The sequence below is a fragment of the Hemicordylus capensis genome, chromosome 16, assembly GCF_027244095.1.
Source record: "Hemicordylus capensis ecotype Gifberg chromosome 16, rHemCap1.1.pri, whole genome shotgun sequence".
NCBI lineage: Eukaryota > Metazoa > Chordata > Lepidosauria > Squamata > Cordylidae > Hemicordylus > Hemicordylus capensis.
Window position 1 is genome coordinate 7575634 of NC_069672.1, and position 20335 is coordinate 7595968.

The 20335-nt window shown below is 51.9% G+C and overlaps 1 protein-coding gene across 6 annotated transcripts in view; it reads left to right on the forward strand.

The window, feature by feature from the left end:
* The window catches only part of EPHB2 (EPH receptor B2), a 180076-nt gene that overhangs the window by 119403 nt on the left and 40338 nt on the right, over positions 1–20335 (forward strand). For all 6 annotated transcript variants that reach the window (XM_053281036.1, XM_053281031.1, XM_053281032.1 and 3 more), the window contains 3 exons: positions 4223–4378; positions 7410–7745; positions 19314–19438. In XM_053281036.1, coding sequence (XP_053137011.1) covers positions 4223–4378; positions 7410–7745; positions 19314–19438 — 617 coding nt within the window. The remainder of the gene's footprint in view (positions 1–4222; positions 4379–7409; positions 7746–19313; positions 19439–20335) is intronic.

Genomic DNA, 20335 nt, shown 5'->3' on the forward strand with positions numbered 1-20335 from the left:
ACTCAGTATAGAGAAGCTTCCTATGTCCCTATGTTCTTAGTCTTGGGGTCGCAAGCACAATTTGTTTCCTTTGCTTAGCAGGGTCTGCCCTGGTTTGCATTTGAATGGGAGACTAGAAGTGTAAGCACTGTAAGATATTCCCCGCAGGGGATGGAACTGTTCTGGGAAGAGCAGAAGGTCCCAAGTTCCCTCCCTGGCAGCATCTCCGAGATAGGGCTGAGAGAGATTCCTGCCTGCAACCTTGGAGAAGCCGCTGCCAGTCTGTGAAGACAATACTGAGCTAGATAGACCAATGCTCTGACTCAGTATATGGCAGCTTCCTATGTTCCTATGAGAGATTCCTACCTGCAGCCTTGGAGAAGCTGCTGCCAGTCTGTGAAGACAATACTGAGCTAGATGGACCAAGGGTCTGACTATATGGCAGCTGCCTATGTTCCTAATTAATTAAATAAATAAGATGGATCCCTGTCCCCAAAGGGCTCACAATCTAAAAAGAAACATAAGGCAGATACTGGCAAGAGCCCATAGAACAAGGCTCCTCAACTTCACCCCCGCAGCTGTTTTGGACTACAACTCCCGTCATCCCCAGCCACAGTGGCCAATAGCCAGGGACTATGTTAGTTGTAGACCAACCTCTGCAGGATGGCCGAAGTTGAGCAGCCCTGGCCTACAACTCCCCTAATCCCTGGCTAGTGGTAACTGTGGCTGGGGATTGTGGGAGTTGTAGTCCAAAACAGCTGCAGGGGGGGGGCTATGTTGAGCAGGCCTGCCCTACAGGGATGCTGTGCTGGGGATGGATAGGGCCAGTTGCTCTCCCCCTGCTAAACGTAAGAGAATCGCCACTTTAAAAGGTGTCTCTTAGGTGTCTCTTAGCATATGCCCACGCCAGTGGGGTTTAATACGAATGTGTTTAAAAAGTATCACTAAAATGCGTGTTAGATATATAGAGAGAGAGAGAGAGAGACGGCCCCAACATGGAATGTACATTCCAGTAACTGCCTCCAGGTCTTTGTGCCAGCTGTTTGCAAACATTTACAGAGGAAACGTGGAGTCCTCTCAGACCGCAAGAATACCGCGTCCTTTGGGCTCGGGAGCAAATCTGCTGGAGTATGCTTTAATGGCTCTGTCAGGCTCTAGTCCCATTCCAGAAGGAAGGCAAGCCCGGAGGTTTTCCGGCCCACAACTGGCTAAGCTGCAAAACAAAATGCAATTCAGTCGAGGTTTTTAAACGGGTATATCTATGATGACCCAGGGGCACTGGCCAAGTGAGAACACATTAGCTGGAGGGACAACCTTCCCCCCCCCCCGATACCACAGGGCTGCTTCAAAGAACCCCCAAATTTCTGGCGGATGTCTAGATTTAGGAGCTTTCCCCATCTGCTTCCTTTTTGGTGCTGATTTATTTGGATCCAAAATGTGGCTTATCGTTTCTTTCCCTCCTCCAGAATTTGCGATTCTCTGGCAAGGGCTGGGGAATGAATCAAGGAGACGTCAATTTGGGATATATGGGTGAGCGGGAGGGGGCCGGGTGGGGAGGGACAGGGAGCTATGTTCTCTCTCCTCCTTCCACATCACTCCGCCTCTCATTGGGTGTGTATGTGTGTACGTGCCAGTGAACTCTGTGGTGCTCTGGCTCCTGAAAGTTATACCAGATTCATGCGCAAAGCCAGGGATATCTGGTAGAATGTTCTAGGATGTGTGCAGCTGAGGATCATAAAGCTCCATGACATTCTAGACCAGGAATTCATTGTGGCAGGGGATGATGGGAGTTGTAGTCCAACAGCCACTGGGGAGCCAAAGTTGCCTACCCCTGTCCTAGATCTTTGTGCAATGAAGACTGTGTCTGTCTCCTATATCCAGGCCCATATCTTTGACCTGGTAGACAAAGGTCTTCACCGCAGAGCCTAGGCTGGGGATATTCCAGCTCTGAATTTCCTGCAAGGAGCAACCAGCGGGGGTTAGACTAGATGTCCTCCAAGGCACCCTCTGTCTCTGTCATTCTGTCATTCTAATTCTGCCAGCTCAGGCCTGCTCAGCCTCAGCCATCCTGCAGATGTTGGCCTACAGCTCCCATAACCCCTGGATATTGGCCACTGTGACTGGAGATGATGGGAGTTGTAGTCCAAAAACAGCTGGGGAGGGGGCAAAGTTGAATATGCCTGTGCTAGATGGACCAATGGTCTGACTTGGTGTCATGCAGCTGCCTATGACCCCAAAGCAGGCTAAGAAAATGATAAAAGCCGTCCAACAATTCAACCAATTACCTTGGGGTGGGTGGTAGGCTCTCCCTGGCTGGAGGCCTTTAACGAGAGGATGGACAGCTCTGGATTCCCTGCCTCAAACCAGGGGGTTGGACTAGATGTCCTCACAGGTCCCATCCACTTCTATGATTCTGGGACCGCCTCCATAGGGAGCAGCATATCCCCCTCCCCCCGCAGAGGGGCACTCCTGGGCTCCCCCAACCCACCCCAAAGAACCGAAGCGAGCCTGGGCAACCGCGACGGTGCCGAACCGACACGATCCAAAGCATCGGATCCCATCAGCCCGACACGCACGGAACGCCTCGGCCCAAAGCAGGGGGAGGTCAGCGCCCAGCGGCCGTCCTTGCAGCTGTCGCGGGGGACAGGGCTGGAGTCCGGGGTGGTCCTTTTTCTCGGAAACAGTCTGGGGCACGGCTGCATGGCTGGAGCCCGCAGCTGCTCTGGCCCACAAGGAGAAGGGGAAAGGCTGAGGGCCTGGGATTGCAGAGGGGGGCGGCGGCGCTGGGGCCGGGGAAGAGATACAAAAGAGGTAAGGCGATCGCTTTTACTAGAGCTGCCTCTATTATCAAGGGAGGGGAGCCCTTCCTCGGATTTCACAGGAGGAGCTCTTCCCCAGACACAATGGAACGGGAGGGGGGTCAGTTCTGAGAGAGAGTTTTTAGTGGCTGTGCCAGAGCCCTGAGAAGACACCCAGGAGCGAAGAGAAGAGCTGGTCTTGTGGCCGCCAGCCTGAATTGCCCCCTTTGCTAAGCAGGGTGTGCCCTGGTTTGCATTTGGATGGGAGGCTATGTGTGAGCACTGTAAGGTATCCCCCTTAAGGGATGGGGCTGCTCTGGGAAGAGCAGCTGCCTGCTTGCACGTAGAAGGTTCCCGGTTCCCTCCCTGGCATCTCCAGAAAGGGCTGGGAGCGACTACTGCCTGTCTGCAACCAGCCTGTCTGCAACCTGCCTGCAACCAGAGAGACTCCTGCCTGCAACTGCCCTGCCAGTCAGTGTACATAGGAACATAGGATGCTGCCATATACTGAGCCAGACCATCGGTCCATCTATTGTCTACACAGACTGGCAGCGGCTTCTCCAAGGTTGCAAGCAGGAGTCTCTCTCAGCCCCATCTTGGAGATACCAGGGAGGGAACTTGGGACCTTCTCCGTGCTCTTCCTAGAGCGGCCCCATCCCCTAAGGGGAATATCTTCCAGTGCTCACACATCGTCTCCCATTCAAGTGCAAACCAGGGTGGACTCTGCTTAGCAAAGGGGGGGCGTTCATGCTTGCAACCACAAGACCAGCTTTCCCCGAAGTGTCAGCGATGCTACTACTGTGTAGACAGTAATACTCCTGACCAGATGGACCAATGGCCGACTTGGTACAAGAGAGAGTCCTGTGTTCCTGTGAATTTGGTCTGGTCACATGATCTCTGTCCACGCATGGACAGGGCACTAGTTCTCACATACACGTGTCTGAGTGACGGTCGGGATGCTATCTTTGAAAGCCAACGTGGGGACCATCAGCACTGTGGGAAACATCAGGTATTGCAGATTAATCCCTAAAAAGGGGCCAGTTTCTCCTTTCTCATGGAGGAGAAGGGTAAGAGAGCGTTGCCACTTCCGGCCACATGTGCTCAGTCAGTAAGAGGAAAGAGCAATGGTGAATCAGAGGCAGGCCTTCATCTGCTGTCCTTCGGCTTCCCAGAGGCATCTGACGGGCCCCTGTGGGGAACAGGACGTCAGATGGGCTTTGGCTCAGCAGCCCTCTCCTGAGGTTATTGGCCGGGATAACTAGGAATGGAACCTCCATGTTCAGGGGCAGCCTACCTGTAAATATCAGCTGCCATGGAGTGACAGTGGGAGAAGGTTCGTCCTTGTGGGTGCCCTGGCTCTTCCCGAGTGCAAGCATGGGCTCCTGTCCTGCCTCCCTAGATCTCACCTCTTAACAGAACCTTTTTCCGGTGTTTTGTCCTTCCAGGCTGCCCCTCTGGGACATTCAAAGCCAGTCAGGGCGACGAGGGGTGCGTCCATTGTCCCATCAACAGCCGGACGACGTCCGAAGGGGCCACCAACTGCGTCTGTCGCAACAGCTACTACCGCGCGGACTCGGATCCTCTGGACATGCCATGCACCAGTATGTTGCCGCCTAAAGGAAGGGTGGGGAAATGCTTTATGGAGGGTGTGGCCCATTGTTCAGGGTCCCGTGTTGGGCTGAGTCACATGAGACGACTTTCCTGTGCTCAGCCTTTGACTTTGGAAGCTGTATTTGTTAGCACTGCTGCATGTAGGGGATAGAGATGTGCACAAAACCATCTGTTTTGTTCATTTTGTATTCGAATTGAATTCCAAAAAAGTGTTAAGATTTCGGATCAAATTCAAATCTGGTCTGAAATTGGGATTCGAATTTGAATCGATTTGGCCCTGCATTGGTGCCTTTCAAAACCAATCAGAGGTCCTGAATGGTTTGAAAAAGATGCCAAGTGGCTCTCAAATCCAATTTGAATCGAGTTTAAAAATTTTATTCGAATTCAAATCAAATTGCCCTTTTAAGGGGTGATTCAATTCGGATTCTAATCACTCGAATCACCCCGATTCGAGTTGAATCAATTCCAATTCACATTCGAATCTATTTGCACATCCCTAATAGGGAGAGGCAGAGATTTGAGTGATGGGTTAGTGCCCGTTGGCTTGATCTGGGAAGCCTCACACCCATAGTCAGCCTAAACATTTAGGGAGAGGTCAAGGAATTGGGGGGGGCAGGTTTTATCACCTTTGTTGCTCTCCAATTTAAAACAAATTTTCTCCAATTTCTAAGAAAGAGAAAAATTTAGGGTGGGGGTGCCCTAGCTCCCTCCAGCTCTCCTTCCAACACACCTCCAAGAAAACCTGTCCTTACAAAGGGGTAAGGGCACCAGCAATAAAGGGGTAAGGGCACCAGAGAGGCTGGAGCTGAGACAAAGCCAACCAATTTGCTTCACAGCCCAGGAAGTTTTGCCCCCAAGTTCAGCCCTAGAAGAGATGTGGCAGGCCTCTGCTTAATTGTTTTTTGTTTGTTTTGTTTTGATCATTTTTTATATCCCGCTCTTCCTCCAAGGAGCCCAGAGCGGTGGACTATTATTATTATTATTATTATTATTATTATTATTATTATTATTATTACATTTATATCCCGCTCTTCCTCCAAGGAGCTCAGAGCGGTGTACTACAGACTTAAGTTTCTCCTCACAACAACCCGGTGAAGTAGGCTAGGCTGAGAGAGAAGTGACTGGCCCAGAGTCACCCAGCAAGTCTCATGGCTGAATGGGGATTTGAACTTGGGTCTCCCCGGTCCTAGTCCAGCACTCTAACCACTACACCACACTGGCTCTTATAAATGCCACACCTGAACATCTTGGGCCCATGGGATTTGAGGAGTTCTATGCCTCCCAATTCAAATGAATTTAATCGAGATGCATAGGAAACCACAAATTCCATGGACCCTGGCATGCAATGGTGCTCCTTAGCCTATTCAGGGGCATCATTCCCAGTTAAGTAGGCTTTTGAGACTCACCCATTGCGCTCTCAGGATCCCCACCCACCCCAATTTACTTCCACTTATTTTCTTCTATCGCAATATGCAACGACAATGATCACAACCCCTTTAGCAGAGCACAGCGCTGGGAGACAGGAAGATATCACGTGGAGGTTGTGATCATCATGGTTACATAAAAGTCATAGAACAAATAAACTTGAAGGGAAATTGGGGAGGGGGGAATTGGAAATGTCACACCTCACAATTTTGCCCATGAGGTTTCTGCTGCACTACATTCTAGCTCAGCACTAGAAGAGGTCCGGCAGGCCTCTGGCAGATCTGGCAGGATTGCAGATGATGCCCCTGAGCATCCAGGGTCCACGGGATTTGTGGTTTCCTATGTCTCCTGATTCAATTGGGAATTGAATTGGGAGGCATAGGAAACCACAACTCCTATGGGCCCTGGCACGAAATGATGCTGCTCAGCATGTTCAGGGGCATTGTTCCCAGTTAAGCAGAGGCTTTTTGAGGCCTCTCCTGGATCCATGGGCCAGTTTTCTATGTTAGCAGTTTGCCCATTCTTGGAAGAGGTGGGGAGGCTGGCAAAATCGCATTATTGACAGAGCCTGGATTGGGAGGGGCTTGGGCTCAGTTTGTAATGAGTATGGGAAGCATTCAGTAAAATGAGCCCGAACCTTGACTGTTCCCAGGGGGGCAGTGCAACAGAACTGGGCACATACCTTAAGGAGGTGCAGGGATGCTGAAAGCAGCTACCGCACAGACAACCAGAAGGGACACCTTTTAAAGTGGCGATTCTCTCATATTTTAGCAGGGGGAGAGCAACTGGCCCTATCCATCCCCAGCACAGCATCCCTCCAGTGGCTGTTGCTGGGTGTATGCCTTGTGTTTCTTTTTAGATTGCTCACAAGCTAAAGTAGAAAGGGGTCTTTTCTCCTCCTACCTCAGTTTTAACATGGGTAGCTGATCTGGGCTACCCAGGAATGCTACTTCTGGGTCAAGAGGGCTCCCTGTGGCCCAGATGACCGGAGCAAGCTGGGATTAACTCCCTCCGCCCAGTTCTGGCCGTGAGAATAGCTCCTTTCTGCATCTGACAGTGTTTTACTTATTAATGTGAACCTAGAGAGTTGACACTGGCCTTTCATGTCAAAAGTGAAACTGAAAGCTGAAAACTGAAACTGTCCGTTTCAGTTTCCAGTTTTTAGCTTTCGGTTTCACTTTTGACATGAAAGGCCAGTGAAACTGAAAGGGTTCCTTCCTTGGAGAATTTCCAGGAGAAACCAAATGAGTTTCTGTAGGACAGGTGAGACCTCTCTAGGGACGCCTGGAGAGCCCTGCAGGCGAGATATGCCATATTTACCTGAATCTAAGACGCCCCCCCCCTACATTTTCTTTCCTGTTAAATATGAATGAGTCATCTTAGATTCAGAGTCTTCTTTCTTTTGGATAAGCACCAGTATAACTTAAGCTCGATCTTTTAAGGCATGGTCTTAAATTCAGAGTTGCCTTCTATTTGGGTAAATACGGCAGCCAGGACTACAGGGGGTGGAGAGGAAGCATTCTGTGCTCTGGACCAGGCGTACCCGGTAAAGACTTCTCTCCGCTCGGCTACCATTTCTCCTTCCTGTCCCCGCAGCCATCCCGTCAGCCCCGCAGACCGTCATCTCCAGCGTGAACGAGACTTCTCTGATGCTGGAGTGGAGCCCACCCCGGGACTCCGGCGGCCGTGAGGACCTGGTCTACAACATCATCTGCAAGAGCTGCGGATCGGGCCGGGGGGCCTGCACCCGCTGCGGGGACAACGTGCAGTTTGCGCCGCGCCAGCTGGGCCTGACAGAGCCCCGCGTCTATATCAGCGACCTGCTGGCCCATACCCAGTACACCTTTGAGATCCAGGCCGTGAACGGCGTCACCGACCAGAGCCCCTTCTCTCCGCAGTTTGCCTCAGTCAACATCACCACCAACCAGGCGGGTAAGAGTCTGAGCTTCCTCCTCTCGTATGGTTGCCTGGGACGTTGGCCACTCCGGAGCACTTCTGACTCACTGACATCTCCCTCCCTCCCTCCTTCCTTCCTTCCTTCCTTCCTTCCTTCCTTCCTTCCTTCCTTCCTTTCTTTCTTTCTTTCTTTCTTTCTTTCTTTCTTTCTGTCTCTCTCTCTTTCCTTCCTTCCTTCCTTCCTTCCTTCCTTCCTTTCTTTCTTTCTTTCTTTCTCTGTCTCTCCTTCCTTCCTTCCTTCCTTCCTTCCTTCCTTCCTTCCTTCCTTCCTTCCTTTCTCCACACTGGGATGTTCCCTCCCTCCCTCTCTCTCTCTCTCTCTCTCCTCACTGGGATGTTTCCCTCCTTCCCCCTCTCTCTCCTTTCTTTCTTTCTTTCTTTCTTTCTTTCTCTGTCTCTCTCTTCTCTCTTTCCTTCCTTCCTTCCTTCCTTCCTTCCTTTCTTTCTCTGTCTCTCTCTCTCTCTTTCCTTCCTTCCTTCCTTCCTTCCTTCCTTTCTCTGTCTCTCTCCTTCCTTCCTTCCTTCCTTCCTTCCTTCCTTCCTTCCTTCCTTCCTTCCTTCCTTTCTTTCTTTCTCCTCACTGGGATGTTCCCTCCCTCCCTTCTCTCCCTCTCCCTCCCTCTCTCTCTCTCTCTCCTCACTGGGATGTTTCCCTCCTTCCCCCTCTCTCTCCTTTCTTTCTTTCTTTCTTTCTTTCTTTCTTTCTTTCTTTCTTTCTTTCTTTCTTTCTTTCTTTCTCTGTCTCTCTCTCTTTCCTTCCTTCCTTCCTTCCTTCCTTCCTTCCTTCCTTCCTTCCTTCCTTCCTCTGTCTCTCTCTCTCCTTCCTTCCTTCCTTCCTTCCTTCCTTCCTTCCTTCCTTCCTTCCTTCCTTTCTTTCTCCTCACTGGGATGTTCCCTCCCTCCCTTCTCTCCCTCTCCCTCCCTCTCTCTCTCTCTCTCCTCACTGGGATGTTTCCCTCCTTCCCCCCCTCTCTCCTTTCTTTCTTTCTTTCTTTCTTTCTTTCTTTCTTTCTTTCTTTCTTTCTTTCTTTCTTTCTTTCTCTGTCTCTCTCTCTTTCCTTCCTTCCTTCCTTCCTTCCTTCCTTCCTTCCTTTCTTTCTTTCTTTCTCTGTCTCTCTCTCTCCTTCCTTCCTTCCTTCCTTCCTTCCTTCCTTCCTTCCTTCCTTCCTTTCTTTCTCCTCACTGGGATGTTCCCTCCCTCCCTTCTCTCCCCTCTCCCTCCCTCTCTCTCTCTCTCTCCTCACTAGGATGTTTCCCTCCTTCCCCCCTCTCTCCTTCTCCTTCCTTCCTTCCTTCCTTCCTTCCTTCCTTCCTTCCTTCCTTTCTTTCTTTCTTTCTTTCTTTCTTTCTTTCTTTCTTTCTTTCTTTCTCTGTCTCTCTCTCTTTCCTTCCTTCCTTCCTTCCTTCCTTCCTTCCTTCCTTCCTTCCTTTCTCCTCACTGGGATGTTCCCTCCCTCCCTTCTCTCCCTCTCCCTCCCTCCCTCTCTCTCTCTCCTCACTGGGATGTTTCCCTCCTTCCCCCTCTTTCTTTCTTTCTTTCTTTCTTTCTTTCTTTCCTTCTTTCTTTCTTTCTTTCTTTCTTTCTTTCTTTCTTTCTTTCTTTCTTTCTCTGTCTCTCTCTCTTTCCTTCCTTCCTTCCTTCCTTCCTTCCTTCCTTTCTCCTCACTGGGATGTTCCCTCCCTCTCCCTCCCTCTCTCTCTCTCTCTCCTCACTGGGATGTTTCCCTCCTTCCCCCTCTCTCTCCTTTCTTTCTTTCTTTCTCTGTCTCTCTCTCCTTCCTTCCTTCCTTCCTTTCTTTCTTTCTTTCTTTCTTTCTTTCTTTCTTTCTCTGTCTCTCTCTCTTTCCTTCCTTCCTTCCTTCCTTCCTTCCTTCCTTTCTCCTCACTGGGATGTTCCCTCCCTCCCTTCTCTCCCTCTCCCTCTCTCTCTCTCCTCACTGGGATGTTTCCCTCCTTCCCCCTCTCTCTCCTTCCTTCCTTCCTTCCTTCCTTCCTTCCTTCCTTCCTTCCTTCCTTCCTTCTTCTCTCTCCCTCCCTCTCTCTCTCTCCCCTCACTGGGATGTTTCCCTCCCTCCCTCCCTCCCTCCCTCCCTCCCTCCCTCCCTCCCTCCCTCCCTCCCTCTTTCTTTCTTTCTTTCTTTCTTTCTTTCTTTCTTTCTTTCTTTCTTTCTTTCTTTCTTTCTTTCTTTCTCTCCTCTCCCTCCCTCTCTCTCTTCCTCTCTCTTTCTCTGTATGTCTTTCTCTCTTTCTTTCCTTCCTCCCTGCTTTCTTCTCTCTCTCTCCCCCTCCCTCCTTTTCTCTTTCTTTCTCTCTCCCTCTCTTCTCTGTATGTCTTTCTCTCTCTTTTCCTTCTTTCCTTCCTTCCTTCCTTCCTTCCTTCCTTCCTTCCTTCCTTCCTTTCTTTCTTTCTTTCTCTGTCTCTCTCTCTTTCCTTCCTTCCTTCCTTCCTTCCTTCCTTTCTCTGTCTCTCTCTCTTTCCTTCCTTCCTTCCTTCCTTCCTTCCTTCCTTCCTTCCTTCCTTTCTCCTCACTGGGATGTTCCCTCCCTCCCTCCCTTTCTTTCTTTCTTTCTTTTGCCTCACTGGGATCCTTCCTTCCTTCCTTCCTTCCTTCCTTCCTTCCTTCCATCCATCTCTCTCCCTCGTCTCTCTCTCTCTCGCCTCACTGGGATGTTTCCCTCCCTCCCTCCCTCCCTCCCTCTCTCTCTCTTTCTTTCTTTCTTTCTTTCTTTCTTTCTTTCTTTCTTTCTTTCTTTCTTTCTTTCTTTCTTTCTCCCTCTCCCTCCCTCTCTCTCTTCCTCTCTCTTTCTCTGTATGTCTTTCTCTCTTTCTTTCCTTCCTCCCTGCTTTCTTTCTCTCTCTCCCCCTCCCTCTTTTTCTCTTTCTTTCTCTCTCCCTCTCTTCTCTGTATGTCTTTCTCTCTCTTTTCCTTCTTTCCTTCCTTCCCTCCCTTTCTTTCTTTCTTTCTTTCTTTCTTTCTTTCTTTCTTTCTTTTGCCTCACTGGTATGTTTCCTTCCTTCCTTCCTTCCTTCCTTCTCTCTCTCTCTTTTGTCCCACTGGAATGTGTCCTTCCTTCCTTCCTTCCTTCCTTCCTTCCTTCCTTCCTTCCTTCCTTTCACCTCACTGTGATGTTTCCTTCCTCCTTCCCTCCCTAGAAGAAAGGTAGAAAGCACGACTTGTCCCCATAGCTAAGCAGGGTCTGCCCTGGTTGCATGTGAATGGGAGACTAGAAGTGTGAGCACTGGAAGATATTCCCCTTAGGGGATGAAGCCGCTTTGGGAGGAGCAGAAGGTTTCACGTTCCCTCCCTGGCAGCATCTCCAAGATAGGGCTGAGAGCGATTCCTGCTTGCAACCTTGGAGAAGCCTCTGCCAGTCTGTGAAGACAATACTGAGCTAGATAGACCAATGGTCTGACTCAGTATATGGCAGCTTCCTATGTTCCTATGTAACCTGTGCTACCTTATCCTCTCCAGGAAGGAGAGCCGGTCTTGCGGTAACAAGTGTGCATTGTCCCCTTTGTTAAGCAGGGGTCAGCCCTGGTTTGTATTTGGATGGGTTACATGTAAGCACTATAAGTGCATCCCTTTCGGGGATGGGGTGACAGCTTAGTGGAAGAGCATCTGCTTCACAGGGAGGTTCCCTCCCTGGCATCTCTATATAGGGCTGGGAGAGAATCCTGCCTATAACCTTAGCAAAGCCTCTGCCTGCTGGTGTAGACAGTCCTGAGATAGGCGGACCAGTGGTCCAACTCGGGAAACGGCACCTTCCTAGGCTCCTTTTGTCTTCGAGAAGTGGAAGGAGAGAAAAACCCGATACGGAGCGGCCCGAGCCGAGCGCTCCCCGCCCCGCTTTGCATGCCTGCCTCGCACCCCGCGTAATTAAGCAACGTGGTTGCGACTTTATTGCAGCAGCTGTGAACATTCCCACCTTTGTGGCGAGGACGAGGGGGGGCAATCCCCCACTCCGACTCGCCTCTCCCCACGTGCTCCTGCCTGCCTCTGCCTCGTTATGTGTTGGGGGCCCCGCTCTCAGGCGGTATGATGCTGTCCTTAATGTATCTATTCATTAGCCTCAAACAGTAACTGTCTGCTCGCTAATTCTCCTGTAATTAGAGGCAGGGGTTCTTTTGAACGCTCTCCGCACCGCCTGGCAGCCTCGGCCGTCCTCATTAGCAGCGGCGGAGAGCGAAAGCCCAGCAAAGAAAGAGAAGCCGACAGGAAGCAGAAATGGTTGTAGCTGCTCCAGGGGGTCAGGCTGGGGGGAAGAGGGGAGGCTTGGTCCTTTCTGGGGTGCATGGCCCCCTCCTCTGGTAGCCCTCCACTTCCCCAGTAATTCCCAAGCCTTGCAGATTTCCTATGCCCCAAAATATTCAGCGTTCGTAACGCCTTGAAAATCCTGCTTGTGTTCGGAATAATGCCGTCGAATAAAGCAAATCTCTCTTTCTCTCGTATCGGGCTCGTCTCAGACAATGTATTCTGCTTCTGCTCCCGGGGCAAGGTGAACCACAGAGCACAAAATATCCCAAATGTGGCCATTTAGGGGCTGGTTGAGCATACGGTGTCAAAACCTGAGAATCTCACAGGGCATAATTGTATGAACATAAGAAGACCAACGTCTCCGAGCCAGCGCTCTTTCCTCTAAGGCATGTTCACATGCACGTGCTCGCAAGTTTTTGGATGCCCGCTCAGTTCAGAGTGGCTAATGGCCGATCACAGGAGAATGTTAGAGGATGTTAGACCTTGGAGATCATAGTCTAGTCCAGGAGTTCCCAACCTTAGCTGGTCAGATGTTGTCGGACTACAACTCCCGTCATCCCCCGCCACAACAGCCAAAGGCTAGTGCCTAAAACACATTTGCCAAGATCAGGCTGAGAGAGATTCCTGCTTGCAGTCTTGGAGAAGCCACTGCCAGTCTGTGTTGACAATACTGAGCTAGATAGACCAATGGTCTGACACAGTATACGGCAGCTTCCTATGTTCCTATGCCTCTGAATACCAGTTGCAGAGGAGCAATGGCAGGGGAGAGGGCATGCCCATACCTCATGCCTTTGGGCTTCCCAGAGGCATAGGAACATAGGAAGTTGCCATATACTGAGTCAGACCCTTGGTCCATCTAGCTCAGTATTGTCTTCACAGACTGGCAGCGGCTTCTCCAAGGTTGCAGGCTGGAGTCTCTCTCAACCCTATCTTGGAGATATTGCTAAGGAAGGAACTTGGAACCTTCTGCTCTTCCCAGAGCAGCTCCATCCCCTGAGGGGAATCTCTTCCAGTGCTCACACATCGTCTCCCATTCATATGCAACCAGGGTGGACCCTGCTTAGCTAAGGGGACAAGTTATGCCCCTGGTGGCGCAGTGGTAAAACTGCCGCCCTGTAACCAGAAGGTTGCAAGTTCGATCCTGACCAGCCTTGACTCAGCCTTCCATCCTTCCGAGGTCGGTAAAATGAGTACCCAGAATGTTGGGGGGCAATATGCTAAATCATTGTAAACCGCTTAGAGAGCTTCCAGCTATAGAGCAGTATATAAATGTAAATGCTATTGCTGTTGCTATTGCTATGCTCTCTACCACAAGACCAGGATCTAGTGGTGGGAAACAGGACACTGTACTAGAGAGGCCTTGGCCCTGATCCCGCAGAGTTGTGCTGATCTTCTTCTGCTCTTTATTTACTTTCTTTTTTGAAGTAAACCGCTTTGGGGATCTCTGTTGGAAAGCAGGATCCAGACACGAGTAGCCGCAAACCTCCATCCCGTTGGCCCGGCCCTGAAGACAAACCATGCGCCCAAACGGGCGGCCGTCAGGAGTCTCCCCCTGCGCTTCCCGTCTGGTGCGAAGCCGAGCCTGCCCGTCCATCTGCCCGCCCCAGCCCGCCCGCCTCTCCTTCCCCTCCCAGCACCCCAGGAGACATTTCTGACCCCGACCCCCAGACCGTAGCCGTGTCTGCCGGATGGTAATTGAAAATGCCAGTATTCCCGGTTGGCCTGACAGTGGCTCGCCGTAACTTGACACTCCGGCAAGAAGTTTGGAGGGGAAGGTCTGGAGGGGAGGCCGGAAGACCCCAGCTGCTGCTGCCTCCCTAGCCCATCTCATTCCTCGGTGCTCCCGGGGGAGGGAGGGAGGGAGGTGGGGTGTACAGGCCCTGTGCTGCCGCTGGACCCGGCGTGGGTTATGGGGGATTAACATGATCAGAGACGGACTCTACTGCCAGTAACCCAACCCGGCTGAGGGGGCTGGAAGCAGCCGGGGAGCCCCTTTGATTATGGCGGGGAGGGGGTGGGACGGCTGCGTTGGAGGGGCGAGATCCGCTGGGCAGACCCGGCAGCTGACGGCGCGGGGAGCAGGCTGGGGGGCGCGGCGGCCGTAAAATGGGTTGGGGCTGGCTTGGTTTCAGGCTGGAACTGGAGAAGGGCCGCGGTTTCACGGCTGGCCCTGCGGAGCTGGGTCGTCGGAGACGTCAGTTGACCCACACGCACACAACCCACCCACTACGACCTGAGGGTGCGTGTGGCTTGCTTGTCTAGCGGCTTAGGTGTCAATCAGGAGGTGGGGAAGGGGGGCAGTTGGGTGGAGGGGGTCTTTTCCTTCCATTCCTCTGCTCCTGCCTCTCTTCATTCTCGTACCGGAGAACCAAGATTGCTCGGGGACCACTTCCATCTTCCCCACGAATCCGCCAACTCTCGGAGATTGTAGAACGAGGCGGGTTTAGGCTGGACATTAGGACGGATTTCTCCGCTCTCGGAACATAAGCACAGCCCAACAGTGTCCCCTCTAACAGGGATTCCCAGATGTGGTTGACTGCGACTCCCAGAATCCCCAGCTGCAATGGCTTTGGCTTGGGCATGATGGGAGTTGTAGTCAACAACATCTGGGAATCCCTGTTAGAGGCGACACTGGAGAGAGACTGTTTTTCTCCGGTTGCTAAGTGTCAGGGTTTCGCCACTTGAAAAGGTGCCTCTTTGCCCTGTTAGCTTTTCTATTTGGAAATATTTACACTCTGCGATCCAACACAAAACTTTCTCAAAGCAGTTTATTATTGTTTATTCGATTTCTAGACCGCCCTTCCCAAAATGGCTCAGGGGCGGTTTACACAGAGAAATAATAAATAAACAAGATGGCTCCCTGCCCCCAAAGGGCTCACAATCTAAAAAGAAATGTAAGATAGACCCCTGGAACAGTCACTGGAGGGATGCTGTGCTAGGGACGGAGAGGGCCAGTTGCTCTCCCCTTGCTAAATAAAAGAGAATCACCATGTTAAAAAGGTGCCTCTTTGCCAAGTTAGCCGGGGTCTTGTGGTTGCAAGCATAAATTGTTGCCTCCTCTAAGCAGGGTCCATCCTGGCTGCATCGGAATGGGAGACGCCGAAGCTATTCTCATGATGGGGGGAAACCATTTCCCCCCATCGTGAGAACCACCGGGCTCACGGGCAAGCCCGGTGCTTGTCTGGTGGCTAGCCCTCCAAGAAGCCCTCCCCTTAAACAGGGTTAGCAGAGCGAGAGCCCCACTAACCCCCATTTTCCCGATCGTGGGTCGTCACGGCGTGGCTCTGTGCCACGGCGACTCCTGAAGAGACCCCCACCAGGAGGCGAAAACAAGCCTCCCGGCGTCGGGGGTCTCCCCAGGACTCCCAGGGGCCAGGCAGCCCCAATCCCTGCAGCTCTTACCGCCTCCATGACGGAGCTGGTTGTCGTCTCGGCGGCCGATCCGGACCGAAACGGTCGATTCCGAGCCAGTTTGCACATCCCTAATAGCCGCTAGGGAGGGATGCTTTCCTGGGCTGCATAGGGATAGAGGCTCTCCCTTTGATGAAGAGGAAAGCATCGCTACTTGCAAAGGTTCCGCTTTGCTCAGTCATCAGGGGTAATACACAGATAGCCATCTGCATGTATGTATTAGGGAAACCAATCTAGATGCCGATGGCATCACTCCGAATGCTGGTGAAGGAGGGACCAGCCTTTTTTTTTTTTAAAAAAAGAAAGAAAGAAATAGTCCTCTTGATGGCCCCTTAACTGCAATCAGAGGAACTGGTACACACACACACACACACACACACACACACACCCTTTCCCTGCAAGTCTTAATCACGCCAGCCATTGGCCAGCATTCACAGAAAGAAAGGGCTGGAAAGGATCAGCAAACAATCAGATTCCAATCCCGGCTGCTGAGCGATTCAGGCATTCAAGCCCGGCCCGCGCCCCCGCCCTCCCCTGCTAATCCGGACCACGATGCGCTCCGAGCGAAAAAACAGGAGTAAGCAAAGTCTGACAGGGCAGATGTGCTGGCAGAGGAAAAAAACCTCCCCCCTCGGGTCCCCCCGCCCGGGCAACTTCAGCAACCCAAGCCATATTCTGCAGGCGTGAGCAGCTTTTTTTTTAAATAGCGGGAGATCTTCCAGTGCTCACACGTGTGGTCTCCCATTCCAATGTAAACCAGGGGTGGGCCCTGCTTAGCAAAGGGGGCAATTCCTGCTCACTACCGCAAGACCTGCCACCGAATGGTGCAGCGGGGAAATGATTTGTCTTGCAAGCCAGAGGTTGTGGGTCAAATCCCTGCTGATATGTTTCCCAGACTATGGGAAACACCTCTATCGGGCAGCAGCGATGTAGGAAGATACTGAAAGGCATCCTCTCATACTGCGCAGGAGGAGGCAATGGCAAACCCCTCCTGTATTCCAACAAAGGCAACCACAGGGCTCTGTGGGCGCCAGGAGTTGACACCGACTCGACGGCACACTTTACCTTTCCTTTACCGCAAGGCCAGCTCTCACTGTGTTAGACAGTGGGACCATCTACCCCTTGAAGTGATGGGCCCTCCTTTGCTGGAGATTTTCAGACCGCCATCTGCCAGGGATGGCGCTAAAGTTCCCTGCATTAGCAGAGGGTACATTCTCTGGTTCTGCCTCCGTGGTCCCTTCCAGCTCTAAAATACGATGGAAGTCTGGAAGAGGGTAGTGCTTACGTTTCAGTGGAGAGGAGCATAGTTTGCTGCCATATACTGAGTCAGACCACAGGTCCACCCAGCTCAGTATTTTCTTCACAGACTGGCAGCCACTTGTAACCAAGGTTGCAGGCAGGAATCTCTCTCAGCCCTATCTCTCCCCTCAGCCAGGGAGGGAACTTGGAACCTTCTGCAGGCAAGCAGGCAGGTGCTCTTCCCAGAGCAGCCCCCATCCCCTCAGGGGAATCTCTTCCAGTGCTCATGCATGTAGTTGCCCATTCAAATGCAAACCAGGGCAGATCCTGCTTAGCAAAAGGGTCAGTTCATGCTCGCTACCACAAAACAGAAAAGGACAAGATCACCAGGGGCCGGGAGCACCTTCCTTATGAGGCAAGGCTGTGGCATCTGGGGCTTTTTAGTTTGGGAAAGACGCGTCCAAGGGGTGATATGAGAGAGCTGTTTAAAATTATACATGGAGTAGCGAGAGTGTACAAAGAGACATTTTTTTCCTCTCTCACAACACTAGAACCCAGGGACATCCCATGGAACTGAAGTTCGGGAAATTTAGGACTGACATAGAAACCTAGGAAGCTGCCATATACTGAGTCAGACCCTTGGTCCATCTAGCTCAGTATTGTCTTCACAGACAGGCAGCGGCTTCTCCAAGGTTGCAGGCAGGAATCTCTCTCAGCCCTATCTTGGAGATGCTGCCAGGGAGGGAACTTGGAACCTTCTGCTCTTCCCAGAGCAGCTCCATCCCTTACTGAGGGGAATATCTTACAGTGCTCACACTTCTAGTCTCCCATTCACATGTAACCAGGGTGGACCCTGCTTAGCTAAGGGGACAAGTCATGCCTGCTACCACCAGACCAGCTCTCCTCGCCCTGACAAATGGACGTACTTTTTCACACAGCCCATAATTAACCTATGGAATTCTCTGCCGCAGGATGTGGTGGTGGCCATTAGCTTGGATGGCTTTAAAAGGGGCTTAGATAAATTCGTGGAGGACAGGTCTATCAATGCTGTCAAAGATGCTGCTAAATCCCAGTTGCAGGGGAGCAACAACAGGAGAGAGGATATCTTCATCATACCTTCATCGCTTGCCTGTGGGCTTCTCAGAGGAATCTGGTGGGCCACGGTGGGAAACAGGATGCTGGACTAGATAGGTCTTGGGCCTGATCCAGCAGGGCGGTTCTTATAAGGGGCTTAGACAAACAGGTGTCAGCCAGCAACCCTCCCTGACAAATTCTGGATTCCTGTAGGTAAATCCATCTCCGTAGCGTGCACACACGTTCATCAGCACACACACCGGCCTGATTACACTCCCCTCCCTCGCTCAACCCCGTCTTCCTGTGAGGGCCCGAAAACCGCCGCCGCCGCCAAAGAAGCCTTTTGTTCTCTCAGTGGCCTGACACAGTTCTCCGTCGTCTGACGGAGCCCCACTGAGACGTGTCACGTTTAGAACCATGAATCGCCGTGAGCGTCGCACAGTGGCGGCTCCCACTCTCCACTCTCGTTGCCGAGACGGCAGGAACCGCACCGACCCGAATCGTAGTGGGTGGCACGCAGCTGCCCCGTGTTAGCAGGGGCTGGCTGAGGGACGCTGGGAGGGCCGGAGAACTGGGAGTCCAGCCAGGTCGGCAGCGTGGAGGGGGGCCAGGGTGTGAAGGCAGGCCGGGCGAGGTGGGTCATGTACTTCTCCAACAAAGATGATACGCATGGATTCCGAGGAACATAGAGCCATTCTGACCCTTGGTCCATCTAGCTCAGTATTGTCTTCACAGACTGGCAGCGGCTTCTCCAAGGTTGCAGGCAGGAGTCTCTCTCAGCCCTATCTTGGAGATGGTGCCAGGGAGGAAACCTGGAACTTAGATGCTCTTCGCAGAGTGGCTCCATCCCCTCAGGGGAATATCTTGCAGTGCTCACACATCCAGTCTCCCATTCATAGGCAACCAGGGTGGGCCCTGCTTAGCAAAGGGGACAATTCACGCTTGCTCCTACCAGACCAGCTCTCCTCCCAGCTGCCTCCTATTGAGTCAAACTCTTGGGCCCGTCTAGCGCATTATTGTCAACACTGACTGGCAGCGTCTCTCCAAGGTGTCCAGCAGGATTCTCTCCCAGTCCTACCTGGAGATGCTGCCAGGCACTGAGCTACGCCACACCCCCAGATTAAGAAAGGACATAGTGGAGGTACAACCAGGCAGGGATTCTATAGCGATGATGCTCTCTGGCCTTGTGATGTCTCGTCGGCTGGATCTGAACCATCAAGAGTCACAACAGCTGGGAGTGTTAGTAAGGATGCATGAAAAGGTAGAAAGCGGCTTATTTTGTTCCTGGGAGCATCTCAAGAGCCCCCCTCAAATGTCTTCTCCAGCCCAGCAGGGAGTGGGAAGAACCGTCTTCAAGGGCAGCCCCACATAGAGCGCATGGCAGGGTCCAAGTTCCCTCCCTGGCAGCATCTCCAAGACCGGGCTGAGAGAGATTCCTGCCTGTAACTTTGGAGAAGCCACTGCCAGTCTGTGCAGACAATGCTGAGCTAGATGGACCAAGGGTCGGACTCGATATGTGGCAGCTTGCTATGTTGGCTCAGGCACGGCCTTTTCTCTCTTGCAGCTCCCTCCGCTGTGTCCATCATGCACCAGGTGAGCCGGACGGTGGACAGCATCACCCTGTCGTGGTCGCAGCCCGACCAGCCCAACGGAATCATCCTGGACTATGAGTTGCAGTACTACGAAAAGGTACTGTGTGAGCAACCGGGGGGGGGGGGGTAGGGGCACTGCGCTCTTTCCATGCTGGAGACGCTATGGATCTGAGTGCGAGAGATGCCACGCTGCTGCCAGCCAGAGACCAGCGATCGTTTTTTCCTCCCGTGAGCAGATGCTCTTTCTTGTCTACCCCCATGGGTGGTAGAGTGATTGCTCGTGCCTCCAGGGCTATGCAAGGGTGGCCAAAAGAAGCAAGGAGGGGCGTTTGGGGAACCTTTTACCGCTGCCCCCAGCCCCCCGTCTTTGAGCGAAAGACAGCCCGACAAAAATTTTCTGCTGAGTTCCACTAGAAAAAATCTGCATCAATTCTTGTGGGGAAAAGATGACCATTGCCAGGAAAAGTGCAGGTGAATAAAGAGATAAGAGGCCTCTCTCTTTCATATGGCGATCTTCACTTTATCATTGTCGCTTCTGCAGCTGCAATTTTTTAAGTGGGGGTGGGGGCAGAGAAATGCAAACATCTGACTGTTAGGTCTATCTTGGCCCTCAATGTGGATTCCGTCAGTCAGCTGCATTTCTAAACAATAATAATCTCTCTCTTCATGTGCCTTCTCCACTTGTGGGATTGGCCACCAGCAAAAGCCAGAGATCGCAGTCCCTTGACTCGTGAATGCTGTGTCCATTTCTAGCCATTTTTTCAGGCCCTCCATCCATCCCTTCTTCCTCTTGGTCTTTTTTTCCTGCTAACTTTCCTTCTAGCGTTAGTGGTGGTTTTTGATCATTTACTTCTCTGAGGATATGTCCACAATACTCCATTTTTCGTCCCTTGAGTGTATTATTTGTTTATGTGTTTTGGCTTTTCAAAGTACTTCTTCGTTTGTAGTTCTGTGTCGACACCAACTTGACAGCATTTAATCGATTGATTGATCA